This window comes from Mauremys reevesii, linkage group 3 (assembly GCF_016161935.1).
Source record: "Mauremys reevesii isolate NIE-2019 linkage group 3, ASM1616193v1, whole genome shotgun sequence".
NCBI lineage: Eukaryota > Metazoa > Chordata > Testudines > Geoemydidae > Mauremys > Mauremys reevesii.
In genome coordinates this window covers 91,170,807-91,191,519 of record NC_052625.1, presented here as the reverse complement: position 1 = coordinate 91,191,519, position 20,713 = coordinate 91,170,807, and the positions used below count along the sequence as shown (strand labels likewise).

Here is a 20,713-nt window from a genome sequence, read left to right as displayed (position 1 = left end):
AACACGCTGGCAGACCGCCCCAGCAGGTCATTCCTGTCTCACGAATGGTCGATCCGTCCCGATGTCATTCACACAGTTTTCCAGAGGTGGGGCTTTCCCCAAGTAGACGTCTTTGCCTCCAAAGACAACAGGAAATGCCACAGGTTCTGCTCCTACCAGGGACGCTCCCCGGGCTCCCTTTTAGACACGTTTCTCCTCCCGTGGACGAGACACCTGCTGTATGCCTTTCCACCGTTTCCCCTCATTCACAGAGTGCTGCTCAAGCTCCGGAGGGACAGAGCCAACCTTATTCTCATTGTGCCGGCATGGCCGAGACAGCATTGGTACACCCTGCTGTTTGACCTATCAGTGGCGGAACCAATTCCCCTGCCGCTATGGCCGGATCTCATAACGCAGGACTTCGGCAGGCTTCACCACCCGGACCTGCAGTCCCTTCACCTCACGGCTTGGCTCCTGCGTGGTTGACTCAGGCGGAGCGGAGTTGTTCTGCTGCGGTACAGCAGGTGCTCCTGGGGAGCAGGAAACCTTCCACTAGGTCAACTTACCTCGCCAAGTGGAAGCGTTTCGCCCACTGGTGCGATCAGAACGGCTTCGATCCTCACCTGGTGTCTATTCCAAAGATATTGGACTACCTTTGGTCCCTCAAGGAGCAGGGCCTCGCGGTCTCCTCCTTGAAGGTGCACCTGGCAGCCATTTCGGCCTTCCGACCCAGCGAGGGTGGCCGTTCTATTATTTCTAACCAGATGGTTTCCCAGTTCCTTAAGGGGCTAGAACGGTTGTACCCACAGATCCGGCGCCCGGCCCCTACCTGGGATTTAAACCTGGTCTTAGCCAAACTTATGGGGCCCCCTTTCGAACCTATGGCCACGTGTTCCCTTTTATATCTTTCCTGGAAGACGGCCTTCCTCGTCGCTATCACTTCGGCGAGGCGGGTCTCAGAACTTCGCGCCCTAACGGCTGACCCACCTTACACGGTCTTCCACAAAGACAAAGTGCACCTTCGGCCACACCCCTCCTTCCTCCCCAAGGTGGTGTCTGCTTTTCATGTGAACCAGGACATCTTCCTCCCTGTTTTTTTCCCGAAACCGCACTCATCGCGCTGGGAACAGCAGCTTCATTCTTTAGACGTCCGTAGGGCTCTAGCTTTTTATATAGAGCGGACGAATCCCTTTTGGCGTTCGCCCCAGCTCTTTGTGGCAGTAGCGGACTGCATGAAGGGCATGCCAGTCTCTTCCCAGCGGATTTCGTCTTGGGTGACATCCTGTATCAAGACATGCTACAAGCTTGCTCAGGTTCAGGCTAGCCATCTCACTGCTCACTCTACAAGGGCACAGGCCTCTTCTGCCACCTTCCTGGCCCATGTCCCCAGCCAGGAAATCTGTCGGGCGGCTACCTGGTCTTCCGTTCACACCTTTGCTTCCCACTACGCATTGGTACAACAATCCAGAGACGATGCAGCCTTCGGCTCAGAAGTCTTACATTCTGCCACGTCTCACTCCGACCCCACCGCCTAGGTAAGGCTTGGGAATCACCTAACTGGAATGCATAGGAGCAATCACTCGAAGAAGAAAAGATGGTTACTCACCGTTGTAACTGTTGTTCTTCGAGATGTGTTGCTCATATCCATTCCAGACCCGCCCTCCTTCCCCACTGTCGGAGTAGCCGGCAAGAAGGAACTGAGGAGTGGATGGGTCGGCAGGGGTATATATCTGGCGCTATAGTGGCGCCACTCCAGTGGGCGCCCAGCCGACCCACCGAGTGTTGCTAGGGTAAAAATCTTCCGACGAGCGTGCACGCAGCGCGCGCACACCTAACTGGAATGGATATGAGCAACACATCTCGAAGAACAAAAGTTACAACGGTGAGTAACCGTCTTTTCTTTACAGTAGAACTTAAAAGAAGGCACATTGTACCTGTTATTAGCTGCATAGTCATTTGAGCTGTTAAACTAATTTTACTGGGTTTTAATTGTGCCTTTTTAATCTTTTTTGTGAAATATTAAAGCCTGTCTAATTTTGCATGTAGCAATTTATCAATAGCTTTTCTTGCCTTCATGTGATTTTAATACCATGGTAACATAACTTCAGTCTCTGAACTAAGAAAATATAAATCAGAGTAACTGCAGCTGTAGTTCATAGCAGTTTTGGTATGTTTAAGGGAATTGAAATACTGAGAGTATATCAAGGGTTTGTATCTTTGTGAGAGAGAGGAGTATTATATCAATTAAGACTAATTTTCTTTTGTTGGTTAACTTTATCTATGTTGGTAAAGTTCTGCTGATAGATTTCAAGCTGTGTAGGGTGAGATCTGTCGTGTATGTGTATGTATGGAAGGCAGGGGGATGTCTGGCACATTGTCGGTTCACTGGAATATTATAATACATTTTTAGTTGTTGGCAATATTTTAAAAATTATTAGGCCTTTTTTTCCTTTTGTATAGAATATACAGATAATATGCTGAGGCAGGGAATCTGAGGCAGTTGATGGAGGGGTGAAAGTCTTTTATCACTAAAGAGCTAACTGAAATTACTCTCCTTATTTCTGAACTAAAACAAATGCTTTCTAGTTTGTATAATACTTGCTTTAAATGAAGCACCAAACAAACTGTTTTTGAAACAGATCGTGAAGTATTTTGTTTGGCTGTCTTGAGTTGATTAAATTTTACTTTTACATGAAATTACTTCTATCCTGCAGTTAACTGAGAATTAACAAAGCTTTGAGAGTAAGGCCAGTTATTGGTGTTTATTCATTTAATCTCTCTCTCACTGGATTTCTTCCTATCTTGTATTTAGAAGCAAAAAAGATGACATGACAAACTCTACCTCTTCAATTAGTTTCTGGATCCTCACCTTCCCCCTACTCTGAAACATCTCTGATGCACCTTTCTTCCAGCAAATAATGACTGCAGTTCAGACTTGTCTATAAGGCTGGGCTGAGAATTGCCCCTTCTACACCCTTGCCAGATTCTGTGCTTCAGGTGGTGCAAAAAGAGTGACAGTTCAGTACTCCTACTGAAATCTCATCTCTTGTACTTGATTTTGGGATTGCATCAAGAGAAAATCATCTCATCACTCGGTTCCTCCTCAGGGGTCTGAAATTTCTGGAGCTTTGTTTCCCAAATGGGACTGCCAAATAAGTTCATTCTCTCCATTTATTCTCCCCTCCTCCATCATGCTGCAACAGGCCAAATGCAGGGAGCTTGAAGGGCAAGAGAACTCTCAGGAGCTACAGAAAGAGAGTTCTGCTACAGTTGCTCCCAGGAATGGACCTTTGCTTAGCCAGGGGAATGAGTTTAGAGTCTGGACAGTTTGTTGGAGTTTATGCATTCTCTCACACCTCTTGGGGCTCTTCTGGAGACACCTCCAGAAGATCAGATTAATCCTCTTCAGCTCTTGGAGCTAGCCAGACTGAACTTCCTTCAGTAGTCAAGGACTCTTCAGGTCATATCCACGTGCCCCTTATTCCTTGCCCCAGACTTGCTTTTCCAAAGGAGAAAATTCCATAGTCCCCGCCCAGGTTTTTAAGGAGTAATTGAGTCGCTTCATAAAGAGTCTAACATCCTTTAGGACTCTCCTTCTGAATAGGAAAATCTGGGCTCTCCTAGGGTTATTGGATGATGATGATGATGAGAACTGGGGCTCATGACTTCTTTGTTAGCTGTGACTCAAAAGATAAGAAGAAACTGACCTTTTGATGCTGGCCCCTCCCTCACCAAAGCAAACAGCCCAAGAAAAGACACAGTGCTTCAGAACATTATCTGCTTCCATGAGCTCTAGCTCTCTCCTCAAAAATGAGAACTCTCAAATTTGGACCATGATAACTCAGAGCAAGAGAAACAGGGTAGGTTATTTTGCTTTCAGACCTTTTTGAAACCATGTAGAGGAGGTGGGAGCCACCTATGAGATCTTTCATTCAAAACTGAAGATGTAATTTACCATACCCATTTGTTCCTCCTTTGAACGGATCATTCAAGAATAATAGAAAATACCCAACAAAGGTAGAAGGTTTTGTAGGGAATCTCTGAAACTCATCAGGGTCCTGGAATGCAAAGACCAATTAGTTTAACTTTGATACCTGGAAAGATACCAGAACAAATTTTCATTTGTAAGCACCTAGAGGATAAGTAGGAATAGCCAATGTGGATCTATCAAGAACAAATCATGCCAAACCAACCTAATTTTCTCTTTGAGAGGGTGATTGGCTTAGTGGATGGTGGGCAGCAGTATATGTGATATCTCTTGATTTTTAGTGTGGCCTTTGACACAGTCCTATGTGACATTCTCATAAGCAAACCAGGGAAATGTGATATAGATAAAATTATTATAAGGTAGGTGCACAGATAGTAGAAAGATCATACTCAAGAAGTAGTTATCCATGGTTCACTGTCAAACTCCGAGGTGGTATCTAGTGGGGTCCTACAGGGGTTGCTCCTGGGTCTGGAGTCTGGTACTAGTCAATATTTTTATTAATGACTTGAATAATGGAGTAGAGAGTATGCTTATAAGACTTGCAGGTGACACCAAGCTGGGAGTGATTGCAAGCACTTTGAAGGACAGGATTATAATTTAAAACAACCTTGAGAAATTAGAGAATTTGTGTGAAATCAGAAAGATGAAATTCAGTAAAGACAAGTGCAAAGTTCTGCAGTTAGGAAAGAAAATTCAAATGCACAACTACAAAATGGGGAATAACTGGCTAGGTGGTAGTACTGCTGAAAGGTATCTAGGGGGTTATAGTGGATCACAAATTGAACATGAGCCAACAATGTGATGCATTTGCGAAAGAGGCTAATATCATTCTAGGGTGTATTAACAGAAGTGTTGTATGTAAGACACAGGAAGTAATTATCTCACTGTTCTCGATGCTGGTAAGGTCTCAGCTGGAGTACTGTGTCCAGTTTGGGGAGCCATGCTTCAGGAAAGATATGGAGAAATTGGAGTGTCCAGAGGAAAGCAACAAAAATGATAAAAAATTTAGAAAACCTGACCTATGAGGAAAGGTTAGAAATCTGGTCATATTTACGTTTGAGAAAAGTAGACCAAGAGGGGACTGGATAACAGTCTTCAAATATATTAAGAACTGTTGTGAAGAGGATGGTGATTAATTGTTCTCCATGTCCATTGAAGGTAGGACAAGAAGTGTAATGAGCTTAATCTTCAGCAAGGGAGATTTAGGTTACATATTAGGAAAAACTTTCTAACTACAAAGGTAATTAAGCTCTGGAATGGGCTTCCAAGGAAAGTTGTGGCATCCCCAGAATTGGAGATTTTTAAGAACAGGTTGGACAAACACCAGTGTCGGTATGGTCTAGGTATACATTGCCCTGCCTCAGCACAAGGGGCTGGACTTTGACCATCCGAGAGCCCTTCCAACGCTACATTTCTGTCATTCTTTTTATCCTCCCTAAGGCTGATAGAGCAGTAGTATCCCTGGCAAAGGACATGATGATTCTTACTGAGGAAGACTTTTTTCTGAAAAGATGCCATGGACAGGAAGATAGGCACTCTTAGAAGGGACTTGGAAGCTTCATCAATGATTCTTCGTACTTTACTGGCTGCCAGTTGCTTCACTAGAACCACAGTGTTCTGGTACGATGACTTATTCTTGACCTTCCGGACCATGGCTGATTGAGGTCTGTTCCAAAGATAATATCGCTAGCTAATGAGTTTGTGGTGGACTAGTGCATGGACTTAGTAGCCACGGCTTTTGCTGTTACCCAACACAGTGCTCAAGTGCCAATTCTGTTTTTAGCCTTGGACAGTAGATTATTATTAAAAAATAAATCCTCCCATCCTTAATGAATATTATCCCAGAGACTGTGCAGAAAGTAACATGGAGAAACCCTCTGCCTGAACTGAAAATGTACGGTTGACAAGTGACCTGGAAGACCCTTAACTTATGGTGGTGTGTGAGAGAGGAACAACTCAGCTTGGCTGTCAAAGCTTAATAGGGGCCATTTAAATGCTAACATTTTAAAACCCGGGCTATCTTTTTCTCTTGTCCTTTAAAATAAAAAACACACATCAACTTGAAATCTAGTCAGTTAAAAAATAAAAAGTTAAAAGTAATGTCATGTTCTACACCTGCAATTAGGTTCCCCTGGCCTTTTGTGGTTTTACAATGGCATTTTTTGTTTTTTAAATGTGTTTTCTCTAGCCGGCTGCTGTGAGTCTTGCACAGAAAAAAGGGAGAATCAACTGACTATATAGAAGAATCTGTGAAACTGGCTATACACACATGCTGTCAAATGCGCAAAGCAAATTGAACAATGAAGAAATAAGCTCCCTGTCTTGAAAGAAATTTTACTAAGGTTCAGGGGCAAAAGGCATCTTTTGTGGATTTTTTAAGTGTTTAATGTTACACTCCAGATTTATATTCTATATAGTTGGACAAGGAAAAAGGAAGATATCAGTTGCTGAACAATCTGATCATTAAGTACACATGCTGGAATTCCTTATAATGGGTGCCTAAAAATAATTCAGTGATACTATAGTAAAAAAGATGATTTGTAATTAAGAAACCAGTGTCCACATACTGGACATATAAGAATGTGAACAGACCTCCAGCATAGGGTCTCCTTATTTCTCTTCTTCACCCCCCAAAAAAGGGCAGAGGTGGGAGAATGCCGGGGTGTGGGAGCAGAGGCAGAAAAAGAGGAAGGAATGATTTATAAACCAAGCAGCAGTTACATCTATTCCAAAGATGTCAACATTTTCCAAGGAAGGAAATAGACAAAGCCAAAGTTTTGTTGATAAAATATCTGGTAACCAAGACAACACAACTTTTATCCTATGTAAGGGCTATTTTACAGCATCTGTCATATAAACTACACCAAAAATGCTGCTTAATCATTACATATAAATACCAAGTTAAATATTAAATAGCAGCAGTAGAGAGAAATTCAGCTAGAGGCAAGAAAGAAAGAAAATTTCTCCTCATTTTTAAAATGAGCTGGAGAGTCTGTGAAATTGAGATACACAAGAAGGCTATTCCAGATGGCAGAAGCTGTGGTAAAGAAGGGGTGAGATTGTGCAGCGGGACAGAGAATAGGTGAGTGATATAAGGAAAAGGTAGGATGGTCAGTGCAGGTTCTGATAAGTAGATTGGAGTGGGTCCATGGAGAGATTTATAAAGTTGAGGGGACATTTTAAATTTAGATCCTTCATATGGGTGAGTTTTTTTGAAGAAGGGGATAATGTGATCATGCTTCTTTGTATGCATGAGAAGGTGGGTGTTAGCATTCTGCACTTGATAGAACATGGAGCTTTGGGACCTGGGTAGCCTATAAAATAGGGATTGCAATTAATAGTGAAGATGAGAAGAGAGACAGGTTTGGATGGAGAAGATTTCAGCAGAGATGATGGTCACTTGTTCCGCTCTTCTGCCTCTCTATTGATTCAGCTTTGTCTACATGGGGAAATAGTGTAACGTTAGTAGGAGGTATAGCTGAACAGAGTCCAAACACAGTTTTTGTCCTCTGCACTTACACTTAAATCCATGAGCAGCGCTGATCCTGCAAAACAGTTGCTGACACAATGCTATTTTCATATGTAGACCAGGCCTCATTCTTCTTCCTCATTCATTCCATTCCCCACACTTATCACTGGCTGACTTGGCTGACATTTTCAAACAATGCACTGAAAAATGCAGTTTTGTTGACCAAAACTATTTGCAAATTTGTATAGAGTTTGCCAAATAGTTTCAACCAAACCAAAAAAGTCAAAATGTTGTGGTATGTCAAAACAGAATGTTTCATTCTGAAAACATTTCATTTAGCCTTTCAGGCATTTTGACAAAAGCAAGCAGAAGACCCACAGAACAGTCAGAGAAGAAGGTAGTGCTGATATTTCTGCTGCGCAAGGCAGCAGGCTCCACATACACACTCGGTGTGTGGCAGGCTAGAGCACTGTAGATTTACATCCCAGCTTGCCGTACACTAAATCACTATATAGACATGCCCTTAAAATTCCTTCTTCAAGGACTACACCTCTACCCCAATATAATGCGACCCGATAGAATGTGGGTTCACATGCAGCACGGTAAAGCTCTGACACACTGTTCTGAGCAGCGTGTTAAGGATGTCGGGCCAGGCTGGGGCTGAGGGGTTTGATAAGGGGCAGAGGGTCTCGGCGGTGGTCAGGGGCTCCCCCCGCCAAGGTCTGGGGGGCAGGAGCTGTGGGAGGGCACTTTTGGGGGCCCTGCAGTCCCAGAGTGGCCCAGGGGATTAGCGGGGGGGCCAGGAGCAGCCTGCTCTGCTTCCTTCGCCTCGCCCCAGCCGTGTCGCTCGGTGGAGGAGGCTTGGGGGAAGGGATCCCCCCCTGCACTCACCAGCAGCGGTGGAGGCGGACCAGCCCGGCCCCAGCCTGCTCCACTCCGCCAGCTTCCAGCCGCAGCGCTCCGCTTCCCGCTGCCGGTGAGTACGGGGAGGGCGTCCTTTCCCCAACCTTTCTGTACTCACCTGCGGCGGGAAGTGAAACGCCGCAGCTGGGAGGTGGCAGAGTGGAGCGGGCTGGGGCCGCCTCGCTCCGCTTCCTGCTGCTGGTGAGTGCGGAGCGCATCCTTTTCCCAACCTCCCCGCACGCACCGGCAGTGGGAAGCGGAGCAGCCCAGCCCCAGCCAGCTCCACTCTGCCAGCTCCCAGCTGTGGCTCTCTGCTTCCCGCCGCAGGTGAGTGCAGGACCTTTCCCCAGCCGCCCCGCAGCGACACAGCTGGGGCTGGGGCTGCGTCGCTCTGCTTCCTGCCGCAGGTGAGTGCGGGGGGGCATCCTTTCCCCAACCTCTCCACACTCACCGACGGCGGGAAGTGGAGCGCCGTGGCTGGGAGCTGGCAGGGTGGAGCGGACTGGGGCCAGGCTGCTCCGCTTCCTGCCGCTGCCGGTGAGTGCGTGTCAGAGGGCGGGGAGGGGTGGATGGGGTCGGAGCAGTTGGGACAGGGGGATTGGGTAGGGGGTGGGATCCTGGGGTGATTAGGGATGGGGGTCTCTGGAGGGGGCAGTCAGGGAACAAGAAATGCGGGAGGGCGGGGGCAAAGCAAGTTTGATATAACACGGTCTCACCTATAACGCAGTGAGATTTTTTGTCTTCTGAGGACCGTGTTATATTGGGGTAGAGGTGTATTTATTTTACAAAAAGTAGAACAGCTTTGAGAGGAGAGATTGAGAAATCCCCATAGCCCAATGACTAGGGCGCACTCCTGCAGTGGGGGAGACCCAAATTCAAATTCCTCCTCCCTGTCAGGTAAAGGGGGGAATTAAACCAGGGACTCCCACATTCCAGGTGAGTGCCCTAACCACTGGGCTAAAACAGATAAGGAATGGGGTACCACCACCAGTTTTTCCTCTAGCTGTTTTGTGAAAGGGGAGACCAGTGGCTGGACTTTGATGCCTGCTGCATAAGGGTACGTCCAGACTATTGGCGGGTAGCGATATTGGCTATTGGATATTGGCGGGTAGCGATTGATTTATCGGGGATCGATATATCGCGTCTCAACGTCGACTCCGGAACTCCACTGGAGCAAGCGGTGGTAGCGGAGTCAATGGGGGAGCTGTGGCCGTTGATGCCGCGCCGTGAGGACAGGAGGTAAGTCGGAATAAGATACATAGACTTCAGCTACGGTATTCCCATAGCTGAAGTTGCGTATCTTACATCGACACCGCCCCCCCTAGTGTAGACCAGGCCTAAGTCTGTGAAGGGTGTCTTCTAGCAAAGGCTGTGCATGCACAGAGTTTGAGGAGAACCTTGATTAGTGGTCACCTCTCTGACTTCTGTCAGGGCTATAATGCAGATACTTTCTGTAAGGAAAGGTATGGGAATGTACTCAATATAGGGAATAATCCCGCACTGGCAACATGGGATGTTTACAGCATTTTGTATTGTTTCTCTGTTATAGGGAAATAACAGCTTGTGATACGTTTCCATTTGGTTGTGGTACAGCTAGTGTTGTCTCCCTTAAGTGTACTAGATATATATTTTTAAAAGTGCTGAATTGTAATTAGCATTCCATCATTGCTAAAATATTTTCAATAAGATGCTACTGAGATGTGAGAATCTAGGTGGTTGGGTACACTGTTCTGACTGTGACTGCTTGCAGATACCACTTTTACACTTCTAATGCATTCAGTGTAAAGAAAGGAGAGTTAGTGGCATCAGACAAAATGCTCAGTTGTGTAACTTTTGACAATTTCACATTTTGATCATTTGCCGATTTCCCCATTTTGTAAATACTGTATGCAAGAAACTAAAGAAGGCCCCGACCATTACAGTCAATCTGCCTCCAGGCCATTAGTCCCTCTGTGCCCTCTGGATTGCTGCTTAGTCACTGACTCCAGCTGCCACGTGCAGCAAAAGAGGTAATTATAATTAGAAGTCAATTATTATAATTTTATTTAGTACTGCAAAATGGTCTTATGAATGGTTGCAGAGTTAAACCTATTATTAGAAAATCCCACAATACAATGGTGTGCTCTTCATTTTTAAGTGGATTCAGCATTTATTTATTTTGGGAAGTATATATGTTCTAGGGTTTTCACTTGTGTATATGAATTGTTGGCATCCATTTGACTGTGTAATTAAAAGAGAAAATTTTGGAGCTATTGTATTGTGTTGTACCAATAATTTGTGGATTAAGATTGATGGATATTCAGAGGTGGAAAAATCCTGTTTGGTGATTTTATCTAACATTTGACCTAGATTTTTTTAATTGAGCTTTTTCTGGTTCAGTTTTTTTTAATTCCCACAGATGGAGATTTAGAGTAACGTGTCACTGTGTATATAACTTTTAAAATCAGTAAGTTTATCAGATACCATGATGATACATGGTATACAGTACAAATACAGTACAGTATAAATTCTATTAGTGGAGGTTATGGCATTCTGTAAATAATAAGGAAATGCCACCTAAACTTATAAAATCAAAATGCAAATATTACTTTTAATTATGGAATTGTTTTCTTTCTATCTATTTTAGCATATGATAGAAATAAAATAGAATTTGGAAGCTTGGGTGGATAGAAAGTACAAATAAAATAAGACTCATGAAGTGTAGTTAAGGAGCAGTGTTCTTTAAAAAAAGGTCCTCATGTTGCTGTAGTCAAATTCTTTTTCAATTTCTTTTACAGAAAAGATGAGTGCACCAAATCAGCCTCCACAAAAAGACAATGGCAAAACCACTGACAATGTGGAAGAACACAGCTATAAGCACGGGAAAAAGATCCGAGCCACCCTTAGGACAACAGAACGAGATCTCAAGAAAAATGTGCAGTGCTCATTCATGTTAGACTCAGTTGCTGGGTCCTTGCCAAAAAAATCAATTCCAGATGTTGATCTCAATAAGCCTTACCTCAGCCTTGGCTGTAGCAATGCTAAGCTTCCAGTCTCTGTGCCCATGCCTATAGCCAGAACTGCACGCCAGACTTCTAGGACTGATTGCCCAGCAGACCGCTTAAAATTTTTTGAAACCCTGCGGCTTTTGTTAAAGCTTACCTCAGTCTCAAAGAAAAAGGACAGGGAACAGAGAGGACAGGAAAACACTTCCTCTGTCTGGTTGAATCGATCCAATGAACTGATCTGGCTTGAGCTGCAAGCTTGGCATGCAGGCCGGAGCATTAATGACCAAGATTTCTATCTGTATACAGCCCGTCAAGCCATCCCAGATATTATTAATGAAATCCTCACCTTCAAAGTGAAGTATGAAAGCTTCTCCTGTGTAAGAAATGGAGCCAGTTTCAATGGTACTTCAGGAGAAGGACATTGCAAAGCAGCCCATGGAACTAGTGCTGTGGGTTACACAAGTTACTATGAACACCTCCATCGTCAGCGGGTCTCCTTTGAGCAAGTAAAGAGGATAATGGAGCTGCTAGAGTATGTAGAAGCACTTTATCCATCTCTTCAAGCCCTTCAAAAGGACTATGAAAAGTATGCTGCAAAGGACTTCCAAGACAGGGTGCAGGCACTCTGTCTGTGGTTAAACATTACAAAAGACTTAAACCAGAAACTAAGGATTATGGGAACTGTTTTGGGCATCAAGAATCTGTCTGACATTGGCTGGCCAGTGTTTGAAATTCCTTCTCCTCAACCGTCCAAGGACAATGATCCAGAGGATGAGGAAGATGGTAGGGAAGCGGAAGTAAAAGAATCCTCAGGAACATGCATAGAGGAAAGTGAAGATGAAGAACAAATCTCTGAGGAGAATGTTGAGGAACTCAGACAAGCCATCAAGAACAATTTTACCAATAAGCCAAATTTTGACTTTCAGCTACAGGACCATTTTTCAAGGAAGCTTGACAGGCTTGAATCAGAGGATGACTTGGCCTGTTGGGTTATTCCAGAGTGCAGTGCCGAGGCAGGCTGCAGCAGACACTGTTTGACCTCTATTTACAGGCCATTTGTAGACAAAGCACTGAAGCAAATGGGGTTGAGGAAGCTAATTTTAAGACTTCGCAAGCTAATGCACGGTTCCTTGCAAAGGGCCCGTATGGCATTGGTAAAGGGTGATCACCAGCTGGAGGTAGGTTCCTTGCTGGCATAAATGGGAATACTGTAGATTCACTCGACTCCCCACCCCCCTCAGTATTGTTTCAAATGTTACCTACCACAGTTGAATCAAGAGCTTGGAAAGTGTCCGTTATTTTCCCCTGACAAACCAGTTTTCTGACTTACATTTTTCTCCTTTTTAAAAATAAAAATAAAATCTCATTCTGGACACACCTGTTTCTTACCTTTGGTATGTAATCTCTGCTAATTAGAAACAGGTGTTTTCTCAGGTGTTGCAATTTGATTTCTAAAGTGTCTCACTCTTATTATGTAAAGTGGTAGTAATGATTGGTAAATTCCAAGAATCAATAACTCATTCTAATTTACATATTTGAGATAACTTTATATTAATGAGTTAATCGTTTAAATTTTATGAGAGAAAGGAGATGCACTACTATTAAGAGCCTACTCCAGCTACCAAAGAAATTAAGAAATTTTTCTGTTGACCTCAGTAAAAGTAAGAATGAACCTTACATGTAGCATAAACTATATTTATTATAAGCACCATTATTGTTTGGTAAAGTTCTGATGGTTGGAAGTTAAAGCTAGACAAGTTCAAATTAGAAAGAAAGGCACACATTTTGAACAGTATCAGGGTAGCCGTGTTGGTCTGTATCCACAAACACAACAAGGAGTCCGGTGGCACCTTAAAGGCTGAAGAACAAGGTTTTTTACCCATGAAAGCTTATGCCCAAATAAATCTGTTTAGTCTTTAAGGTGCCACCGGACTCCTTGTTGATTTTGAACAGTGAGGATGATTAAACACTGGAACGAACGTACGACCAAGGGGCAAATAGTGGCTTCTTCACTGCTTGTCTTTAAATCAAGACTGGATGCCTTTCTGGAAACTGTGATTTTGCCATACACAAGTTATAGGCCTCAATATGGGATTAAATTCTATGGCCTTTGATATACAGGTGGTCAGAGTAGATGATCTAATGGTCTTGTCTAACCATAAAAATCTATGAAAGAAAGTGGCTTAAGTCCATTAAATTTTTCCACCGACTCTTATTTGTTTTCATTTTTTTGTTTCAGGTTATAATACACTAAATAAAGAAAATTATGAGTGAATTAAATGGAAAGTGATGATGGAAACAAAAAACTGAGTGTACTAGTTGAAATGTTATGCAGTAATTAAGGTCCAGGATAATTAGCTATGGATTTCTGAAGTTTTTATGGCTAGAATTTGTAGCTCAAACAGGACCTGAATTCAGGTCTCAAGAGGTGAATTAAGCCACAATGCCATTTAGGGTTTACTGTCTATTTTTCTAGATGTAGATTTCAGCACACCACACATGTAAGGATAATATATGCAAATGCTTCACTTCATCTAATCCTAACCACACAGTAAACAGTTCTTACACACCATACTACAAATTTAGTATAACACTGAGCAATAGTGAAAAAAATTTAAGGCATCGTGGTCACTTCAGTGTTAACTGCTTTATCCACGAATTTCACCTAAGAAAATCTGTAAGCAGTTGAACAGAAATTGCATAATACAAGCTGCTGACTAAACTTAAAATGTTCTATGGTGTATATTTTCTTTCTTGTTAATGATGCTGTGAACAGTTATGACCATAATAATAGTGTAAGTGTACATGAATGGAAATAATCTTGCAAGATGCTACGTTTGTATATAACTTTAAGAAGTAAAAGTAGCCTATTGTATTATATATTAGAAATGGCGTCTGATCATGTAATTAAGTTGCAATTCAACGTGACATAAGTATTTCCTTAGTTGAGTGATTGATTATATAACTTTAATAGTGTTTTGATAGAAACAACAATTTTCCATGGAGAAATCCTTTCCAGTAAACTATTTATATAGCTTCATGAATTGCTAACTCTCCTGACACTTAATACTGGAATAAGCATAGGTAATTGATGGAATTTGTTTATTATATCTTTGTATTTTGGAACAAAAATAACATTTCTTACCATAAGCTCAATAATCATGACATAAGCAGTGTTGCATACAATTTAGACAACATGTATTTAGAAATACTAGTAGTCAGGGTTTTTTCTTCCATCATGAGGTAGCAGTCTTTAGTGGCAGGACTAGTTCTGGGACCCAAGGATCCTTCTGCATTTTAATCCCAGCTCTGATATGAATTCCCTCTGTGCTCTTGGACAAGTTGCTGGATCCTCTTGGTTCTGTTTTCCTATTTGTAAAAGGATAACATTTATGTACCTCACAAGGGGTTTTTGAGGATTAATAAATTCACATTTATAAGTAACTTGATGGTGTGAAGATCCATGCTAGTACTACTACTGTTGATCTTGAGATCATTTTGTTCTCTACAGAAAATAAATTGAAACTATTGGCTGAAGTTGCAGCTAGCTTCAAACTGGCTTCTGCTAATGTTCTCCAAGATTTTGTATGAGAACGTTTGTGCATTTCTGAAGTATATGCATATGCAAAAAGTTAGTTCATGTACATGCTGATGTGTGTGTGCCATTCTGTATTAGTGAACAAATGTGCATTCACATTTTTATAGGTTAAAAAAATAGAAACTATGTATGACAGTTTGGCCTGATATGTAGAGCATACTTTTAAAAGTGAATAGGAATGAGAAATAATTCCAAGGTTTGAAGGAATGCCTTTGCATATTTTTTTCCTGTTTATCTATTCAAATACAGCTGCATGCCTTTCTAGAACAATGGTTCTCAGACCACAGCTTCTGAACCACCAATAGTTTGCAGAACCCTTGCTGGTCCCTGTGATTAAACATTCTGAGAATCAAGCAGAGGAGTACTTCTAAGACCCCACTGATCATTAATCTTTTTGTAGAATTGTTGAGAGCACCTTTCTGACCTCAGAGCACTCAGTGGGGCTCATTTTCACTAAGCTGTTCCATCATTTTTGGACTATTGAAACAACATTTGTAAACTTCCTGTGTTCGCCCAAAAAATAATGGGATATTGTCAAATTGGAAATCACATTTCTCTGCAATGCTTTACCTACAGTAGTAACAGCTTACAGCTAACTAAAAGAATACAGCAAATTTATATTTTTCTGTTTGCCTACTTTTTGCATTTGACAGTACTCCGAATATAGTCATTTTCATTGTTTCCCTTTGTTAATCAGTCCCGTTCTACTTTGCTGAAAAAATTCTTGTAGATTTCAAAAGGGAATAACCAATATAATTTTTATAATTTAAAAAAATACTTAAATTCAGGGACTGCTATTAAAAGGGTTAACTTTTAGAGTCTATTAGAAATGGCAATTTTCTAATTGGTGGTTGTTGTTTTTTTACTGCAGACCATATAGATTAAATAATATTTCCACTTTTCCCTTCCCCAAAACAACTTATAGAGGAAACATTATGTAATTATATATTTCATTGCTATTTTTGTTTTTTCTTACACTTTATTTAATCTTTGTACGTATATCATGTTAGTGTACAAATGTACTTGTGTTGAGGATCAACCCGTAATAGGTACAATTTTTAACAATGCATGAATGCCGTAGGTGCCTAAATCCTAGTGGGGACTTAAGTGCTTTTGAAAATAGGACGTAGGCTCCTAAATTACTGTAACTTAAGCACTTTTTTAAAATTTTACCCAGTATTAGCAGACTTTGTTTTCTCTAGGTTTGTCCTGATCTTAAGAACACTTCTTCAAATGCTCATTAGGCTGCCATTGTGGCGGGTGCATTTCACTTCCATTTTTGTGTTTATTGTTTTATTAGTTTCCTGTAAAAGTATTAAAATCATGATGTTTCACTGATATTTTTTGTACTGAAAACACAAAAATAAATTTAGACTAATGCACAATTGTATATATTGGATGAAGATTTGTGATGTGGGCTCCTCAGTCTGAGGGTTTGTCTACACAGCGGAAAAATCATAGTGTAGCTGGTGTGCACAAGCTGCTCTGTACTAACTCTCTACGTGGACACTTCGAATGTGTATTAAGCTAATGAGAACAAAGGCATTCCTAGTCTTCCGTAAAACTGTCCAGAGGGGGAGTTAGTGCAGAGTAGCTAGTGTGCTTTAAATTCACACCCAAGTTTATTCCACAATAATTTCCCCTTTTAGGGTATGGCTACACTGGCGATTTGCAGCGCTGGAAAGCCTCCACCAGCGCTGCAATTAGTAAGTGGCCACACCTGCAGGGCACTTCCAGCGCTGCAACTCCCTGGCTGCAGCGCTGGCCGTACACCTCACTCAGCATGGGGAATAAGGATTCCAGCGCTGGTGCTGCAGCGCTGGTCATCAAGTGTGGCCACACACCAGCGCTGTGATTGGCCTCCAGGGTATAAGGATGTATCCCAGAATGCTTTTATAAATTACTGTCTTTGTTTTGTTATGCAGCCTCTCTTTGTTTTGTTGTGAACGAGCTCCGCGGAGCTCCGTTGCTGCTTATCTAAAAAACAAACAGAGCTCCTGTTTGCTGTGATCATCTGTACCTGGCTGTAAACAAACAAATGAGATTGCAGGCACGGAGGGAATGAAACAGCGGGGAGTCGTGTTGGCTGCAGGCTGTTTGCAATTAAGAGTTAAGACTAAGGGGTCGGAAAAATGTTCTGATTTTTCAAGGCAGGAAGCTAAACACACAGTGTTGGCTCCAAAAATCCACTCTCTCTCTCCCCCCGCTCCCTGTCACACTAGACCCCACTCCACCCCCCTTTTTTGAAAAGCACGTTGCGGCCACTTGAATGCTGGGATAGCTGCCCATAATGCATCACTCCCAACAGCGCTGCTAATGCTGCAAATGTGGCCACACACCAGCGCTGGTAGCTGTGAGTGTGGCCACACACCAGCGCTGCTCCTACACAGCTGGATGACCAGCGCTGCAAACTGTAAGTGTAGCCATACCCTCAGACTAGTTTGTTAGAGACAATGACAGCACTGCTAATCTACAAGAACACTTGTTATAACAAAACTATTCTACTTGTAGTACTTTGTTTTCAGATAAGACTTGCAAAAGTTGTTCCATTACATAGGTGTATGTTATGTATAACTTTAAAGTCTTGCAGTGATTATGCAAATGTCCTTAGATTGTTTTCTTTTCCTTCTGGAAATATTACGTATTATATAGTTGTATCTGTTACAGTTTACTTTTGTGGTTTCGTGAGGCTTATTGTAAATCAGGATGACATTCTTGCTGTAATAATTGAGATCATTCGTGTTTCATTATAAACCTTTGTGTTACTTCTGTTAAAGAATTTTTATATATTGGCTGTGTGCTTGAGTATACACGTGCATTTTACAAAATGTGAAGACATTTTTTACTGCAATGGCTATTTAAAAAATAGCTTTGATTTAAAAAAAAAAAAAATCTGGTTCCTGAACTCTATTTTGAAAATGAATTGTTTATGTAATTTAAACATTAATATCTAAAAACTCAGGAAATTAATTTGTTTGAATAAAAATGTTTATATATAGTATGAAACTGAGGTTAGATATTCATCACACTTATGACCCAGTACTACAATGAGCTCTATGCAGATGAAAGGCTTCATCTGTATTAAAGTCATGTAGGACCAGGGCCAACATTTTCAAATGTCTATTTCAAAATTAGAGACCTGGGGTAAAATTTTCAAAAGTGCTTTGGGGTATGCCTACATGGCAATTAAACATTGGTATCTGGACCGTGTCAGCTGACTTAGGCTTGTGGGGCTCAGGCTGCAGGCTCTAAAAACGTCAGTGTCAACATCTGGGCTTGAGGGAGCCTGGGCCCTGGGACTGTCCTCCATTATGAGGTCCCAGAGCACGGGCTCCAGCCTGAGCCTAGACTTCTACACTTCTGTTTTTAGAGCCCTGGCCTGAGCAGCGCCCCCCCCCCCGGTGAGCTCGAGTCAGGTGACACAGGCCAGATGCCAGGCTTTAATTGCAGTGTAGTCATACCCCTAGTGACTTAAATCCCAGTTTCAATAAGAGTTACGTGCCTTGCACCCAGATTTTTAAAAGTATTTAGTTGCCTAACTTGTATTGGATATGGAACTAAGGCTTGCTAGGAAAGCCATATTTTGGCACTTAAACAAATGGTGTAATATTTCAGAGGTGCTTGAAAAATGTCTGCAGAGAATGATTTGTGGCTACTCAGAACTTCTGAAAATCAGGCATCTTATTTAAGTAGCTTAATAGGGATTTAGGTGTCTAATAATAGATGCCCTGTATTTGAAAGTTTTGCTGTATTATCTCTAGTGTTAGAAAATGAAATACCATTTTTAGTTATTTTGTATTTTAATCCTGTATCCCTAGAAATAATTCCCTAGTATTATGAAAAGTCTTATGTTGTTTGAAAGATTCTTTTAAAAATTTACTGAACAAATACTAAAATCTATATTCTCATTAGCTATATTCTAAGTTGAGAATTTAAATTTCATTAGGTTATTTTTGTTCCTAGTGCAGCTCTTAAAACACATTGTTGGCAAAAGTGTTTTTGAAAAAACTGTATTTATATTAAAATGAAGACTTGAACCTTCAGATGTTTGCACATTAGCAGTAAAATTCATCCTTACTAATTTTCATATGGCTTATTGCTAATGAAAAAGTCCCTTTTAAAAAGCTTTTACTGCTATTGTTATGGTTCCATTAAAGCCCCAGAAAATAGCTTAATTTAAAAAAATTGAATTAGGTAAAAGGAAGGTGTAGTGAGATTTCCTTTGAAAAGATGAATTACTGCAGTAGCAGACCAACTAGTCGCAGGGTTGCACAGGAATAGTGTTGAAATAAATCATTGATTTCTTTTTTACATGAAATTTTATACATATATAAGCAGAAATGTTACACACTTTGTATCACAGGTACATGCTGATTAATTCATCTTGGTCTCTTGATTTTTGTCCCAGCAGAGACTGAGAGTTCTGTGGAGACCGTGGGTGAAATCCTTATCTCATTGAAGTCAATGGCAAAACTCCCTAACTTCAGTGAGGTCAGGATTTTATCCAGTGTATTCCACCTTTTGGGTGGAGAAGGGGTTCATGCCTTTTAAAGCTGCTGGCTCACTTGAGAAACAGTTGATTAGCTGTAAAGGTGATTTCATCTGGTCATCCTAGAGAGGAAATGAGGGTGATGACTGGGACATAAACCTTGAAGATGCGGGGGAGAGGGAGGGGAGCTGGGGGCAGGAATTGAAGTTTCAGTTTGGAATGGATAGATTGTTGGAACACAGAAATCCCTCTCTATGTGTATTGTTTTTCACGGGTTGGTGGAAACTCCGTGTAAGGAATTGCCATACTACCCTATTATATGCACAGGAATTAGTTTTAGTAATTCTAAAATGTGTATAATCCAAAGAAGCCCATATCAGCCCTTTTTTGTCTTTAAGGTGACTAGTCTGATCAAATTCAAAGAACTTTCTATCAAATAGTAGGCTAGTGCTTTTTAAAGTTCCTTTAGAATCTACGTCTGCCAACTAGTTTTGTGCCATTGCTAAAAAGCAATGAACACAGTACGTTGCTGGAAAAGTACATTGCCTAACTATGTCAGGCAAAATAATTCTGTGTGACTGTTCTGGGAAAACAGAGCTTGCCTGATGCAGTAGGAACAAAATGTCAAAAATGTGAATGTGGGTGTAAAGGAATAAACAAGTTTTCTATTAGCTGGTGAGCCTAAAAATAGTTAGCATATTTAAAGTTTTTAGTTTTCAGGACTGCACTTGATCATTTGATCTACTTCCTATTCTTAATCCATTTACCTTTCACTTTAATCCAATGTTGTATGCATCTAGCACTGGAAAAAAAAAGAAGAGAACCACATGTGACAGATGCTAGTCATGTCTCTTAATGCATCAATGGAAGGTGTTCAAAAATCACAGTAATGGGTGCAATATAAGAACTGGATTAGACCATAATAAACCTTAAAGAGTTTAGGGACAAATTTTGTCCTTGGATAATGCACAACTCCCATGAACATTAGTGAGCACTGCACGCATATTAAAGGACAAATTTCTAAATTGCTATCACCCACTGAGCTTGCATGTGCAACTGTCCCTGAAACGCATATTACATTTGGGTAAATTTACAGCTTAGATAAAATCATTGAGAATATCTCTAAATGCAATCAGCTTTAAATGTTAAATATAAGTTTAACTTCCTTAATTGAAAAACGTACTAGCTATACTTAGCATTTTGTATTACTTGTTTTAACTGCAATGCAGCTTTAAGAAACATTACAAAGTTTGACAAACCTTTGCAGGAGGACATTTTCAAGGGTTGGTGGTTTTTTTGT

At 41.5% G+C, this 20,713-nt stretch overlaps 1 protein-coding gene across 6 annotated transcripts in view; it reads left to right on the top strand.

The window, feature by feature from the left end:
• Positions 1-20,713, top strand: part of MAP3K4 (mitogen-activated protein kinase kinase kinase 4) — a 151,792-nt gene that overhangs the window by 47,838 nt on the left and 83,241 nt on the right. For all 6 annotated transcript variants that reach the window (XM_039529604.1, XM_039529608.1, XM_039529607.1 and 3 more), the window contains exon 3: positions 11,117-12,504. In XM_039529604.1, the coding sequence (XP_039385538.1) occupies positions 11,117-12,504 (1,388 nt within the window). The remainder of the gene's footprint in view (positions 1-11,116; positions 12,505-20,713) is intronic.